We start from the raw sequence: 16661 nt of genomic DNA on the forward strand, positions 1-16661 counted from the left end.
TTGCTCGCGCAGTGGCCTCTTCTCCCATCTTCTTCTGCTCCTGTGACTGCAATGACTGCCTTGCAGATGGAGAGGGTCTAGAGATGATGCTGGAGCTGGTTCCTCTTTGGGTATTTGGCGATAGGGGAACTGGGAAAACAACTTTATTACAAACAACTTGGACTGAGAACACAAACAGACTGAGGTAGCTGGAAAGAGAAAAATTTTTAAAGAGATGTCGAATCCCATCCTTCCTTGCGGCATTTACGGTTGGATGCAACTCCCTGGTTGGTGGGGTCACCTGTTGCACTCACAAGTACCTTACGGTCTCGACTCACTAACTGCCCTGGTGTGTATGGTTTAACATGCCTCCTGGGGATCCACTTGACGCCTGAGGGCGTGGATACGCAGGCATATCCCTGTCCCCAAGTCAAAAGTCGGAATGGACCCTGGATTTCTTTAGAGCCCAGATCCCTCACTAATACTGGAGGCTGCTGTTCTGGCTGAAGCTCCTGATTTTGCTTGAAATGCCTCGGGGCTGGCGGTTCTGGTCTGTCAAAAGAACAGTTTAGGAAATTGATGGTAAATAATGCTCTCGTGCAGTGACAGCACTCGCACATCTCCCCGCTGCTGCCGGAGGACCTGCTTCAGTGTCTGGTGTGATCTTTCTATTATTGCCTGGCCGGTGGGGGAGTGAGGAATCCCGGTCTTATGTTGGACACCCCCATTCCTGCAGGAAGTTACTGAACACTCTGGAAGTATAAGCTGGACCATTGTCAGTTTTAATTGTGGCTGGGACCTCCAAGGTTGCAAAGGCGTATGTGAGGTGTTTTCTCACGTCTGTGGTCCTTTCCCCTATGTGGGCTGAGGCAAAAACTGCTCCCGAGAAGGTGTCCACGGTTACATGGACATTCTTGAGTTTCACAAATTCGGGGACTTTGGTGACATCCATCTGCCATACCTTGCAACTGCGGAGACCTCTGGGATTCACACCTGTTCCCAGTGTTGGTAAAGCTGCCTCCTGACGGTTGGGGCATGAGGCCACAATTTCCCTGGCTTGGTCATGCTGCAGATGGAACTGGCATACCAGACCTGGGGCATTCTGATGGAACTGCTGATGGCTCGGCTTGGCCTGCTCGACTATGCTCGGCTGGCCTCCCAGCTGTACTGGGGCTGCCAGGGCGTCTGCTCTGCGGTTCCCTCTGGCAATAAAGCCTGGGAGATCTGTGTGTGATCTCACGTGCACCACATAAAAGGGATGCTCGTGGTGAGAGACCAGGTGTACTAACTTTGCGAGCAACCCAAAGATGACCTGATTTGAGACCTCCTTTAAGACTGCATGTTCAGCTCTTGACATTGCTCCAGCAACATAGGCTGAGTCTGTCACCAGATTAAAAGGTTGGTTAAACCTCTCAAAAGCCCTCACCATGGCATCCAACACAGCCACCTGTGGAGAACCTTCCACTATCTTAACATCTGATTCCCACAGCTGAGTCTCTGGGTCCTTCCAAATTACCACTGACTTGTGGGACTTCCCTGACCCATCTGTGAACACTGTCAGTACTCTGAGTGGTCTTTTACTTTGCACTTCTTTTGGTAACAATTTGAACTCAGTGTTGAAGAAAGGATGTCCGATCTGAATTTGGCCTGAGTAGCTGTCTAGAGTGAACTGCAAATTTTCATTTTGCCTTAAAAAGTGTTCAAAGGTCTCCTTGGTCATCCTCTCCTTAGATGTTTCGATGGGAAGGTGGATACATGTGAAATCTCAACCTGCTGGCACTTGCAGACGAGCCCTGGCCCGCATGATGAGCTGCGCCATTAGCTCTTGTGGCCTGGTGATACTTTTGGACTGTTTGTGGCCAAGGAACACACACTCTATTATTAAGAGGGAGTCCCATTGGCCCTTGTCCCACTGGAATATCATACTGTATAAATGGGGTAACTCACCTAGAACGATGAAGCGGAAAGGCAGCCCTGGTTGACAGCGATGGGCTTGCCTGCTCGCGATGCTCGAGTGCTGCTGTGGCCTCCCAGGTTAGGGCTCTTGGGGAAGCTAAACCTTCATCCCCCTCCCTTTCTGCTAATAAGTCAAAAAGAGGGGATAGATCCCTCATGGTGAGACTCAGCCGTGGCCTGATCCAATTTAACGATCCGCACAAGCGCTGGATGTCATTCAGTATCTTGGGCTTGTTATTTATTTGAATTTGTTGAGGCCTAACTGTACTGTTGTTAATTACTAGGCCCAGATACTTCCAGGGTGGCAGCAACTGTACCTTTTCGTTCTGCAACTCAAATCCTGCCACTGACAAAGCCTTAATATTGTCCTCCAGAGCTTCTTGTAGGACTTCGCTGTCAGGGGCACAAATCAGCACGTCATCGATGTAGTGATAGAAAATACAGGATGTCCACTTGGCATGCACTGGGGACAGAACCCTGGCGACATACCACTGGCATATAGTGGGGGAACATTTGAGACCCTGAGGTAGTACTGTCCAGTGGTAGCGCTTCATAGGGGCTTCTCTGTTGATGGAGGGTACAGAGAAGGCAAAGTGAGGAGCATCATCCGGATGGAGAGGGATTTGGAAGAAACAATCCTTGATATCAATTACAGCCAGATTGTAATTTTGGGGTAGCATGGATGGAGATGGCATACCCAGTTGGAGAGAGCCCATGTCTTCCATGGCTTCCTTAATTTTTCTCAAATTGTGGAGGAGTTGCCCCCTGTCCTTCCCCGGTTTTTTAATTACAAACACCGGAGAGTTCCTGGGGCTGTTAGTTTCTACTATGTGTCCCTTTGCCAATTCTTTCTCCACTCTCTTTGTGAGCGCCTGCAGTTTCTTCTTACTCAGGGGCTACTGCTTATCTGTGAGCCATGTCAACTTCTGAGTGGGGCGCTCCTCAGTGGCCGCACCTAAAAATGCCAGGGGGCCGGAAATTCCACTTTGGCTTCCCACTGGGACATGGCATTTCTTCCCCATAAGGTAAATTTGCTGTCGATCACAAACGGACTTACTGAGGCCAGCAGCCCATTCGGCCCCTTAATTTGGAGGATGTTTTTGGGTTGTCTTGCCGGCTGAGGCCCGCCTAGTCCTAAGACTAACTCCCAGTGTGATGGCCACTTGTGTGGTGGAATGATCATCACGTCTGCCCCTGTGTCCAACATCCCCTGAAGATAGGCAGAACACCCGTTGCACTTGAGTTCACACTGTACGAGGGGTTTTTCCTCTCCCAACTTTCCAGCTTAAAAGACTGAGAGTTCCAGGTCATTGCACAGAGCACGAGGAATAGGAATTGCCTGTGCAATAACCTGGCCCTTAGGTAGGAAGGGGGGAGGGGCGGACACAGCGTGCCGCAAGATAGAAGAGCCTCGGATTAAGGGTGGAAATTACTGGAGGAACCTCTATCTCTACTGGTGTGTGCTTCGTGTCCCCAACAATGAGGTACCTGCAGTTCAGAATGTCATCTTTCCGCCTGGTTTCACAGGCGGCAGATGTGTGACAGAAGCTCTGCATCTGCTATGAAGAACTGCCAGTCCTGGGAACGAAAATGGACAGAGTTAGTGAGTTGAAGCCGATAAGGCTCCCTTTTGTCAATAGTTGGGAGGCAGCCACTTACAGATGGAAGTAACTATGTGGTGCATCGTGGCTCCTCTTGCGGCCCCATGACTTGCCTCATTTTTATCAACACGCAAGTTTTTTGAAGTTGTGGGGTTCCCTTCCCCCCTCCCTCCTCCCGCAGCCCCGGGCGGTACACTCCCTAAAAATGGACACTGAGCGAGAAGATGTCCCTCCCGATGACAGTGGAAGCACCGGCGTTTGGATGGAAACTGCCTTGGTGCTGAGTCCCTTGGAGGTGTAGCAGCCAAGGTGACTTGTTTGTCTTTGTGCTTCTTTGGGGCCTCCTCTATCATCAGGTGTGGCTTCAGTGTGCATTCCTTGATGATCTGGTCGAGGGTCGGCAGTGGTGAGGCCGGCAGTGACAGGATGATTCTCTTGCACATTGCATTGGTATTCATGTACACCACTTCTAGGACCAGTCCGTCTCGGTGTTCAGGTCTCTCCACCCGTCTCTCGACCGCTGCCTGGACTTGGTCTACAAAATCTACAAAAGGCTCTGCAACAGCTTGTTTAACTGCTGTGTAGGGCACCATCGGATCCTTGGTGGGCATGGCCAGGAACGCACGCTCTGCTGCACCCCTGGACATGTCCAGCATGGCTGTTGGGATCCCCCAAGCTTGGAGCTGCCCTTCACTCCATTCTCCTTCACCCACAAGGTGGTTTAAAGTTATTGATTCTTCCGCAAAATTCAGGCTGTATGGCCCCTCTCGGATTTTGGGAAGCAGGTCTGCTGCCAATTTTTTCCACTTCCTCTGCCACAGATTGTATTCTGATGGGAGAAGCAAGCAGCTAAACAGATGCTTAAGGTCTGCTGGCACCCTTGTTTTAGATGTTAAACTCCCTTTTAGAATGCCCTTAAAGAAGGGGCTTTTTTGGCCGAAATCTCATAATGTTTTGCAGACCTCTTTAATTGACCCATAGGGAAGGAAGGGTATCCCATGTTATCCTTGATCTTTTAGAAGATCGAGATGACAGAGCTCGCTTCCAGTATGACAGAATATTTTGTTTTTCAAAGAATAGGGAATGGGTGGACCTGGAAAGCAAGATAAAACAGGTCACACAAGAGTTAAAAAGACTGGAGGCAGAGGTACGAAAGAGAAGAATGGAACAAGAAAAGTTAAAAACCTTAAGTGAACAATATGACCAGCTAGAGAAACAATACACTAGTGGGGGTTTACCCGCATCAAATCAAAATTTATTTGTAGATCTGATGCAAGAAATTGCCACGGAATTAGGTCTAATTGTTGATTATGTGGAGGACTCAAGTCCGCAGAGAAGTGGCCATGGATAGGTGAGGGTTTAGCACCAGAGCAATTGTTAAAATGGGAAGATACCAAAACCCCAAGAATAGTTCAGAGGCCTGAGGGATGGATCTTGGACAAAAGGGTAATTGAAATATTCTGCCTTAGCCAGGAAGTGAAAGAATACACTGAAGTGGTGGGGTATACCCCATGTATGTCTACTTTAACTGTGAATTCTTTTAATAAAATCCAGATCTGGCAGCCAGGAAGTCCGACAGGATACTGGAGTCAAGAAAAAGGGGGTCAGTGTGAATGGAGTGGTAAGATCGAACTCTGTTGGAACAAAAGCCCTGGAGCTAACCCCTACCAGTCCTTAAATGAATTAAGTAAACTCTGGAAAGAGCCTGAAAGCACAAAAACTAAGTGAAAAGCCCAGATGGTTTGTATTAAATTTGTGGAAAAAAGGCGTATAGTGAGTTACCTCAGCGATAGAAGGGATCGTGTACAGTAAGATTAATAAGACCTGTTTTCCTCCCTCACTCTGAGCGCAGTTCACTAGGGGCTCCCTTATACGAGACCTTAAACAGGAGAAAGAGGAGTTTGAAAAATAAATTCCCTATCTTTGGTGGGGGTCAGAATTGGGGTGAGGAAGAGTGGCCCACAGAAAGGATAATAGAATACTATGGCTGCTACATGGGCCCAGGATGGGACCTGATGGTATAGGATCCTGATCTACTTATTAAACTGCCTAATAAGACTAATAAGGCTGTGGTAGAAATCATATCCAACCACACCTCAGATGCCCTTGAACTGCCATCTAAGCAGCACTCCCAGATGAGAGCTTTTGTTTATCAAAATAGAATAGCTCTCAACTATTTGCTGGCCTAGGAAGGAGGAGTTTCTGGGAAATTTAATGAATCAGAATGTTACATAGAATTTGACAATTATGGGGAAACTATTAGAGACTTAGCAACTGAGATCAAATGTCTTTATTGTATGTTCCGTGGCTGGAATCATATTCTTACCCTGCCTAATACCCTGTTTTATCAAGCTAATCCACTCAGTGGTACAGGGGATACAGGTGGCAGCCCTGCCCATGGATCCAGAATGTGCTACAGGAAAATTCAATCAGGTATCAAAAATCATGAAATTAGGAGAAGAAAACCCACACAGCCGAGCAGCCGAGGCCTTGGCCAGGTTTGAAGAACAAATAAAGGGAGGAGGAAACGCAAACTTTACCAAGAAATTCCCAGGGAAGAATGGGACGATGTGATCACAAAGAACTAAGGGAATTCAGATATTAGGAGGTGACCGAAAGGGATTATCAGGGGAATCACCAAATATAGAATTTTTAGAAAGGCACGAATTAAGGTGTTAATATAGAAAGGGAGGGCTTGTTATGTGTAATAGGCATAATTCGCACCTATAAAGTGATATATGGATAGGAGTTTTTATATGATTAAAAATAGACACAAAGTAAGCGAGCCAGGGCAAGGAGGGGGGGCTGTCTCATGTATGTCAAAACCATTGTAGACAAGGCTTCATTTACAAGTTAATACAAGTGGCTCGCTGGGAGATGGGCCGTTTCTCGAGATAATCTAGGAATGCACAAGCGATGATCGTCCTGGTAACTACCCGAGATTAGAATCTCCAGGGGATGCATCGGTTCCCATAACTCCATCATCAATGTACATTGCTTCCCTAACCCGGCAGCGCAGAGAAAAGGGACTTTATGACTTTAAATAGAAAGAAAAGGCTGATCACCAAAATCCTGGCCTCAAGCAAAATTAACTGTATAAAAACTGCTCACACAGAAGGGGTGGTGTGAAGCATAGGAGAGACCCTCTGCTAGAGTGGTTGAACCTGTGTCTCACCCAGCACCAGTCCTGGGCTCGGCACTGTCCTTTTCTTTGTGGCTAGCTCAGATAGAATTTGATCTTTATAATAAAAATTATTTTTTCTTTTTTAATTCAGCTGGGTCAATTTTTACCTATAACAACAGGTTTTGCTTGCAGTGCAGCTCAAGTTCCTGGATGAAAGGTGCTTGTTTGTGTTACAGTAATTTTATTTCCTTAGGTATTTCAAAACCCAGAAATCCTACACAGTTCTTAGGGGATGGATTTCCAGAAATAGTTGTTGAGCTTCCACCTTCTCAGCCAATTCAAGATGCTTATTACTTTCACTGAATACCCTGTCATCTATAGAAACAATAATCATGTCACAGTACACCGAGCGTATTGTGACACCCAAGAATATGGAGTTATTTTGCTGCTGTTCATTGAATATGGTATCAAAGTATCAATATAAGGCACTCTTGTCTCCAGCTGTTCAAACAAGACTTTGTTGGAGAAAGTTAAGAATGTGTTGTTTACAGGACTGCCCAGCAGTTGTGTACTTTTGTCATGGTTTAGTATTCTCCAATTTAGTGTTCCCACTGAAATCGCTCCAAACCAGGTGCCACTTGCTTACTTCTCTGTCCCCCTCCCATTCCTCTACAGCAGGCTGGAGATAAAGGTCACAGATTGGGGTAAGAATGATTTACTAGAAATAGCAGAACTATAACAGTTTACTAGAACAGTAACAGCAATAATATTAATAGCAAAAATGTACAAGAGAGGTGAGCAATTCACATTTGAATGCTCAGCACTATACTTTGCAGAGCCTGACAGTACCTGTTGGCTGCCACACTACTCTGACCTGGAAGGGACCCTTTCCCCTGTTCCTGGAAAATTACATGAGCTGGTACACAGTAACCTCCATGCCTTAGCCTTGTCCACTTCTGAGTATTTCAAAAATGAACCTTATCCTGGCTGGAACCAGGACAACTTTCTAAAGAGCACTTTCAGCCCAAAGTTTTGTTCAAGTTCTTATTGCGTATTACAGCTTTATTTCCAGTTTGTCCTACTGAGTGCTTGTTCAAGATGCCATTTGTAGTAGTATACAAGATTAGGTGATTGCTCATTTAACATGTTTTGATATGAGCTGAGTTCAGAGGCTGGGATGCTGCAGTTAGCTCTACTGGTGCCAAATGAAGTGACTCTCTACAATACTGGGTTATCCAACAGTATTTCTGCCAGAAACCAAATGCCAGGAATTACTTTTTCCTGCAGTTAAAACTGCAGATGGACTGTCGCTTGTCTGTTCACTGAAGAGCCAGTGAGGCTGGGGCTGTATTGGCACATTGTATTCAACCAAGGAAAGGAATAAAAGTGACAGATAAAACACAATGACATGTGATAATAATCTTTTACTGTAAAATTACCTATTCAAAATGTTTAATCTTTTTTAAGTTACTGATCGAAAAATCTGTCTAAACCAATAGATTATTAAAATGAAATAAGCATTATGAAAGCATCAAAGTTAGCCTTATCGAAGTATCAAAAGGGAACCATTGTGGGTGGGTCTTCTGTGGGAGAATAGCCTTTCTTTAGCTTTCTGATCCTTTTCCAGTCCATAGTTTCAAGTAAGTTCACAGAGAAGTGGTATGGATAAACTTTTAAAAAGGATGAGGAATCAATGATGGTTTCACAGAAATATGTGCTAGTGTACACATCTACATTGGGATTCAGTCTTATTCCTTGTTACCTTTCACTGTACCTATTCCCATTGAATGTGTCATGGTAGGACCCCACCCCTGAAGAACTGGAGCTTGGAATATGTATAGTGATACCATGGAATTAATTTTACTATAAGGAAGCCCAGTTATCTTTTCCATTGCACTTTTTTCAAAAGTGATCCATTTTATATTGTTCTACTTAGATTTTCTCAACACTGTTTTCCATACCTGCATAGAATTGGCAGCATTTGAGCAACATCAGTCCACGGTAACAAATATATGAATTCATGCAGCTGATAGTTTTCATTAATGCTGTTTATGTGTTGCTTTTGTCTCATTGCAGGATGGACGCTTGACATTTTTGCCAGGAAATCAGACTGTGGATTTACCTTCCATAAATTTTATGAAAAGACATGGCACTGTATTTCTCAATGCCTATACCAATTCTCCCATTTGTTGTCCTTCCCGCGCAGGTAGAACCAAGCAAAACATCAGATAAATGGTTACACACGTAACCATTAACAATTTAAATATGTGGTAATTATGAGAAATTTGAAATTATTTAATGGGGAGGGATTTGTTATGCTTTTCAATAAGATCCTTTTATTTTTAGTTTATGTTTGAATTCTTGTAGTATTCTTCTCTTTCATGTGTTTATTTCTTCTGTTTCTTATGTTTCCTCCTTTGTTTTTTTGTTCTCTTTTTTTCAGTTAAGTGTAAGGTCCCAAATCTTTTTACAAACTCCACTGAAGCTTCAGATTTTTAAAAAATCTTCAGAATTTATAGAGAAATTGTCCATTTGTTCTGGTGCAGTGCTGAAACTACATTTAGAACTACTCTCTCTTCCCAATACAAAGTTAATAAATATCTTTCCTGTATTCAGCACAGAGTAATAAATAATAATAGCTGAATAAAGTGGTAGCAGTTGCCACTGCCTTCTAGATACATGATGCATCTTTCATTAGCTTTAATTGAATACTTCCATGTTTTTCTTTACTTAATGCAATTGTGTTCAATTTCACACTTGCAGAATTTGATGGGAAGATAGAAGGAAACTATATTCCTCAATCAAAGATTACATCTTAAAACATTTCTACCTTTTTCAGTTGATGCAAAGACCCCCTTAATCTGTAGCTATAAAAAGATCACCCTTCCTCTCAAAGCATACACTGAAAGAAGCAGCAGACAAAGGCAGTCAAATAAAGTGTTACATTTTTAATATTATCTTTATTGATTACCTAGTCCCCATTTCTTTCTCTCATGGTCACATTTTAAGTGGATGACATTACATGAACAAGCAGTTGGCCTTCCTTTTCTTTTCTTGATGCTTGTGTCTTTCCGCCAATTTTTATTGCTAAGAACAATGACTTTTTGTTATTTAATTTTAAGAAGTTTGTGAAAATGGTAGGTTAGTACTCTTGTGAGAAAGAAAGTGCATAATGAATTAAATGATTAATCAGTTATGTGTAGTGTTATAGGTAGCTGTGATTACTGAGCTCATACGTGGGGCTCTGAACCAGCAGGACATCTTTTGCTTAGCCAGGAGCTTGGATACCTGCAAGGAACTGAGGATGCATCTATTGTGGAGGTGTCAGGGATGATACAAGAAGAGACAGTGGAAAAGACAGCTTTGGGACGGGGAAAGGAACAGTATTGTCATGTGGAGTTGATGTACTTTGCTTACAGGATATTTCTATTGCTTGTGAAATTACTTAGTTCTGTTTTGGGACTACCTTTACCTCTTAATTAGCATAGGAAAGAGTGAATGATTCTTGATAAGCTGCAAAGAAATAGGAACTCACTTGAAAAATCTTCCCTTATAGTTCCTTTGCAACCCTTGCCTTGGTTTCCTTGCTTCTTGCATCTTCTTTAATATTCTCACTTTGTTTCTTTAATATTCTCACTTTGTTTCTGCAACTTGTAGTGAAGTAGATTACCTATAAAGAATAAAATTGAGGGCATATTGTATTTATGAAAATACTATATGGTAATTCTGTCCACAAATATACTTAACTTTAAACTCACATTAAATCTAACTGTAATAAGGGTAACTAATAATCTGAAACACATGTAAATACAGGATTGTTTCATCAGGATCTGTACTACCATGCCATTTTCTTTCAATCAAGAAGAATATTTTCTGATCTAATTAAAACTTGACTTAATGATTGCATAGCACCTGGAAAGATAGGATCTTCTTCTGCAATTCCGGGGATTATTTGAGTAAATTTTGATACTTGTATTGATGATGAAATAAGATTTGGAAGAGTGATACTTTGTATTCCTTGTTCTATTGTATCACAGTTTGGACTTTTTACCTCTGTAATAATGAGAAGATTAATATCTTCTCAACCTTAAAGGTGGGGAATACTAATAACTCTTTTTTTTTTTTCCCAGCTATGTGGAGTGGTCTTTTCACTCATATAACAGAATCTTGGAATAACTTCAAAGGTCTAGATCCAGGTTATGTTACATGGATGGATCTCATGGAGAAGCATGGCTACCATACACAGAAGTTTGGGAAATTGGACTATACTTCTGGACATCATTCAGTAAGGTAATGAGGTAGATTTTCCTGCTGTGAAATGGGCAGCAGTGAACAAATCATGTAGTGAGCTGTCAGGTGGTTTTGGTCTCCAGTTGAAATTATAGTAGCTTTAAAAAAATTGTGTTAGGTACCTAGCAGAGATATGTCCTGCAACTTTACGGAGAAGCAAGCATATCTCTTGCAGCTGTACTTTGGCTTTTACCTGTAGTTGAAAGGTAATGCAGAAACTGGTTTTGCCCAACATGATTATTTTCTTCCACTGGTATTATTGCTCCCTAAGTGAAATTCATAAACTTTTTTTTACTTTGCCTTAAGACTTCCTGACTTCTGGTAATACTAACAGTGTTGGAAAACCAGAACAAAACCCCATACTTATAATAATTAAATATTAAGCCTGCTGTCACAAAATGTCAGAGGTTTTGCGGGGTTTTTTTGAAGGCCGTAAGTGTTGAAAGACATGTGCTGTTGTGGTGCGTTGACCCTGGAAGGACACACCAGGGCCAGCATGATAGAACAAACTGTTCTATGACTCCACCTCCTCCAGTGAGCAGGAATGAGAGAAAACAATGACTCAATGGTGAAAATAAGGACTGAGAGAGATCACTCAGGTACACAGCAAAACAGACTTAACTTAGGAGAATTAATTTAATTTATTGCCAAGTAGAAGCCAGAGTAAGGCAATGAGAAGTAAACCCAAATCTTAAAACACTTTTCCACCACCCTTCTACCTCTACCCGGGCTTAACTTCCAAATTCTCTATCACATCTACTCACAGGAGCAGCAGTGCATTACTTTTCTCAGCCCCGGTCAGCTCCCAAGCACCTGGCTTGGGTGCCTCAGCTTCTTGTTGGGGCCAGTGCTTGCCGCTACTTCCGGGTGCTTCTGCTGTCGGCGCTCTGGGGTGGGCTGGCCATGCATTGCTGTCGGCGCGAGGGAGGAAATGAAGAGGCAGGGAAAACGTCCAGATCCGTCTGCGTGGCGGATGGATGCTTTATTGGCTGCGGGAGCCGCGATGGAGAAGCCGCAGCCCGCTCCCAACCTCACGTGGACGAATATGGCAGCAGGGCTGGGGTGGGGGGAGCGGGATGATATAGGGGTGGGGCAGGGAGAGCAGGAGCTCTCCCCGCCCAATGAATACAGACGCCGTGGCGGTGACGTGTGCCACAGCGACCAACGGGAACACGGCGGGGGCAGACATGGGGCTTCAGGGCAAGTGGGACTGCGAGAATGGGGTGATGGGCATGGAATCCTCAGGAGTTGTCAGGGAGTGGTTACAAGGGTGACAGGGGGAAACTCCAGTGGCAGGCAGCCTGGAGCTAGCTACCATGGGGGGGGTGGGAAACACAGGGGATGCACAAGGGTACACAGAACTGGCAAAGTAACAACGATCAGAACCCCTAATCTGAACCCAAACCCAGCATGCAACATCTCCCCACTTTAAAAAATATAAAAAAGACAGTTGCTTTGACTTAGATTCTCGCGCGGTGGCCTCTTCTCCTAGCTTCTTCTGCTGCTGCGACTGCGGTGACTGCTTTGCAGATGGAGAGGGCCTGGAGATGAGGCTGGAGCTGGTTTTTCCCTGGGTGCTTGGGGATAGGGGAACTGGGGCAACAACTTTATTACAAACATGTGGACTGGGGACATACACGGACTGAGGTAGCTGTGAGAAGAATGCTATTTAGGGAGATGCTGAGGGCCTTCCCTCCCTGCGGTGCCTGCGATTGGATGCAACTCCCTGGTTGGTGGGGTCATTGGTTGCATCCACTGGCACTGTATTGCTCTGACTCACTGACTGTCCTGGAGTGTAAGGTTTAACATGCCTCCTGGGGATCCACTTGACTCCTGAGGGCGTGGATACGCAGGCATATCCCCGTCCCCAAGTCAAAAGTCGGAATGGACCCTGGATTTCTTTAGAGCCCAGATCCCTCACTAATACTGGAGGCTGCTGTTCTGGCTGAAGCTCCTGATTTTGCTTGAAATGCCTCAGGGCTGGCGGTTCTGGTCTGTCAAAAGAACAGTTTAGGAAATTGATGGTAAATAATGCTCTCGTGCAGTGACAGCACTCGCACATCTCCCCGCTGCTGCCGGAGGACCTGCTTCAGTGTCTGGTGTGATCTTTCTATTATTGCCTGGCCGGTGGGGGAGTGAGGAATCCCGGTCTTATGTTGGACACCCCCATTCCTGCAGGAAGTTACTGAACACTCTGGAAGTATAAGCTGGACCATTGTCAGTTTTAATTGTGGCTGGGACCTCCAAGGTTGCAAAGGCGTATGTGAGGTGTTTTCTCACGTCTGTGGTCCTTTCCCCTACATGGGCTGAGGCAAAAACTGCTCCCGAGAAGGTGTCCACGGTTACATGGACATTCTTGAGTTTCGCAAATTCGGGGACTTTGGTGACATCCATCTGCCATACCTTGCAACTGCGGAGACCTCTGGGATTCACACCTGTTCCCAGTGTTGGTAAAGCTGCCTCCTGACGGTTGGGGCATGAGGCCACAATTTCCCTGGCTTGGTCATGCTGCAGATGGAACTGGCATACCAGACCTGGGGCATTCTGATGGAACTGCTGATGGCTCGGCTTGGCCTGCTCGACTATGCTCGGCTGGCCTCCCAGCTGTACTGGGGCTGCCAGGGCGTCTGCTCTGCGGTTCCCTCTGGCAATAAAGCCTGGGAGATCTGTGTGTGATCTCACGTGCACCACATAAAAGGGATGCTCGTGGTTAGAAACCAGGTGTACCAATTTTGTGAGCAACAAAAGATGACCTGATTTGGGACCTCTTTAATGACTGCATGTTCAGCTCTTGACATTGCTCCAGCAACATAGGCTGAGTCTGTCACCAGATTAAAAGGTTGGTTAAACCTCTCAAAAGCCCTCACCATGGCATCCAACACAGCCACCTGTGGAGAACCTTCCACTATCTTAACATCTGATTCCCACAGCTGAGTCTCTGGGTCCTTCCAAATTACCACTGACTTGTGGGACTTCCCTGACCCATCTGTGAACACTGTCAGTGCTCTGAGTGGCTTTTTACTTTATAATTCTTTTGGCAACAATTTGAACTCTTTGAAAACAGATGGCCAGGATGTCCAATCTGAATTTGGCCTGAGTAGCTGTCTAGAGTGAACTGCAAATTTTCATTTTGCCTTAAAAGGTGTTCAAAGGTCTCCTTGGTCATCCTCCCATTAGATGTTTTGATGGGAAGGTGGATACATGTGAAATCTCAACCTGCTGGCACTTGCAGACGAGCCCTGGCCCGCATGATGAGCTGCGCCATTAGCTCTTGTGGCCTGGTGATACTTTTGGACTGTTTGTGGCCAAGGAACACACACTCTATTATTAAGAGGGAGTCCCATTGGCCCTTGTCCCACTGGAATATCATACTGTATAAATGGGGTAACTCACCTAGAACGATGAAGCGGAAAGGCAGCCCTGGTTGACAGCGATGGGCTTGCCTGCTCGCGATGCTCGAGTGCTGCTGTGGCCTCCCAGGTTAGGGCTCTTGGGGAAGCTAAACCTTCATCCCCCTCCCTTTCTGCTAATAAGTCAAAAAGAGGGGATAGATCCCTCATGGTGAGACTCAGCCGTGGCCTGATCCAATTTAACGATCCGCACAAGCGCTGGATGTCATTCAGTATCTTGGGCTTGTTATTTATTTGAATTTGTTGAGGCCTAACTGTACTGTTGTTAATTACTAGGCCCAGATACTTCCAGGGTGGCAGCAACTGTACCTTTTCGTTCTGCAACTCAAATCCTGCCACTGACAAAGCCTTAATATTGTCCTCCAGAGCTTCTTGTAGGACTTCGCTGTCAGGGGCACAAATCAGCACGTCATCGATGTAGTGATAGAAAATACAGGATGTCCACTTGGCATGCACTGGGGACAGAACCCTGGCGACATACCACTGGCATATAGTGGGGGAACATTTGAGACCCTGAGGTAGTACTGTCCAGTGGTAGCGCTTCATAGGGGCTTCTCTGTTGATGGAGGGTACAGAGAAGGCAAAGTGAGGAGCATCATCCGGATGGAGAGGGATTTGGAAGAAACAATCCTTGATATCAATTACAGCCAGATTGTAATTTTGGGGTAGCATGGATGGAGATGGCATACCCAGTTGGAGAGAGCCCATGTCTTCCATGGCTTCCTTAATTTTTCTCAAATTGTGGAGGAGTTGCCCCCTGTCCTTCCCCGGTTTTTTAATTACAAACACCGGAGAGTTCCTGGGGCTGTTAGTTTCTACTATGTGTCCCTTTGCCAATTCTTTCTCCACTCTCTTTGTGAGCGCCTGCAGTTTCTTCTTACTCAGGGGCTACTGCTTATCTGTGAGCCATGTCAACTTCTGAGTGGGGCGCTCCTCAGTGGCCGCACCTAAAAATGCCAGGGGGCCGGAAATTCCACTTTGGCTTCCCACTGGGACATGGCATTTCTTCCCCATAAGGTAAATTTGCTGTCGATCACAAACGGACTTACTGAGGCCAGCAGCCCATTCGGCCCCTTAATTTGGAGGATGTTTTTGGGTTGTCTTGCCGGCTGAGGCCCGCCTAGTCCTAAGACTGGCGTGGCCACGCTTTGTTACTCCCAGTGTGACGGCCACTTGTGTGGTGGAATGATCATCACGTCTGCCCCTGTGTCCAACATCCCCTGAAGATAGGCAGAACACCCGTTGCACTTGAGTTCACACTGTACGAGGGGTTTTTCCTCTCCCAACTTTCCAGCTTAAAAGACTGAGAGTTCCAGGTCATTGCACAGAGCACGAGGAATAGGAATTGCCTGTGCAATAACCTGGCCCTTAGGTAGGAAGGGGGGAGGGGCGGACACAGCGTGCCGCAAGATAGAAGAGCCTCGGATTAAGGGTGGAAATTACTGGAGGAACCTCTATCTCTACTGGTGTGTGCTTCGTGTCCCCAACAATGAGGTACCTGCAGTTCAGAATGTCATCTTTCCGCCTGGTTTCACAGGCGGCAGATGTGTGACAGAAGCTCTGCATCTGCTATGAAGAACTGCCAGTCCTGGGAACGAAAATGGACAGAGTTAGTGAGTTGAAGCCGATAAGGCTCCCTTTTGTCAATAGTTGGGAGGCAGCCACTTACAGATGGAAGTAACTATGTGGTGCATCGTGGCTCCTCTTGCGGCCCCATGACTTGCCTCATTTTTATCAACACGCAAGTTTTTTGAAGTTGTGGGGTTCCCTTCCCCCCTCCCTCCTCCCGCAGCCCCGGGCGGTACACTCCCTAAAAATGGACACTGAGCGAGAAGATGTCCCTCCCGATGACAGTGGAAGCACCGGCGTTTGGATGGAAACTGCCTTGGTGCTGAGTCCCTTGGAGGTGTAGCAGCCAAGGTGACTTGTTTGTCTTTGTGCTTCTTTGGGGCCTCCTCTATCATCAGGTGTGGCTTCAGTGTGCATTCCTTGATGATCTGGTCGAGGGTCGGCGGTGGTGAGGCCGGCAGTGACAGGATGATTCTCTTGCACATTGCATTGGTATTCATGTACACCACTTCTAGGACCAGTCCGTCTCGGTGTTCAGGTCTCTCCACCCGTCTCTCGACCGCTGCCTGGACTTGGTCTACAAAATCTACAAAAGGCTCTGCAACAGCTTGTTTAACTGCTGTGTAGGGCACCATCGGATCCTTGGTGGGCATGGCCAGGAACGCGCGCTCTGCTGCACCCCTGGACATGTCCAGCATGGCTGTTGGGATTCCCCGAGCCAGAAGTTGCCCC

At 45.8% G+C, this 16661-nt stretch overlaps 1 protein-coding gene across 4 annotated transcripts in view; it reads left to right on the forward strand.

The window, feature by feature from the left end:
- Nucleotides 1-16661, forward strand: part of ARSK (arylsulfatase family member K) — a 33637-nt gene that overhangs the window by 1809 nt on the left and 15167 nt on the right. For 2 of the 4 annotated variants that reach the window (XM_053968751.1, XM_053968752.1), the window contains exons 2-3: nt 8737-8866; nt 10791-10950. In XM_053968751.1, coding sequence (XP_053824726.1) covers nt 8737-8866; nt 10791-10950 — 290 coding nt within the window. Of the gene's footprint in view, nt 1-8736; nt 8931-10790; nt 10951-16661 lie in introns of those variants that run through there. The other 2 variants (XM_053968753.1, XM_053968754.1) reach the window with 2 other exon arrangements.

Source organism: Vidua chalybeata, chromosome Z (genome assembly GCF_026979565.1).
Source record: "Vidua chalybeata isolate OUT-0048 chromosome Z, bVidCha1 merged haplotype, whole genome shotgun sequence".
NCBI lineage: Eukaryota > Metazoa > Chordata > Aves > Passeriformes > Viduidae > Vidua > Vidua chalybeata.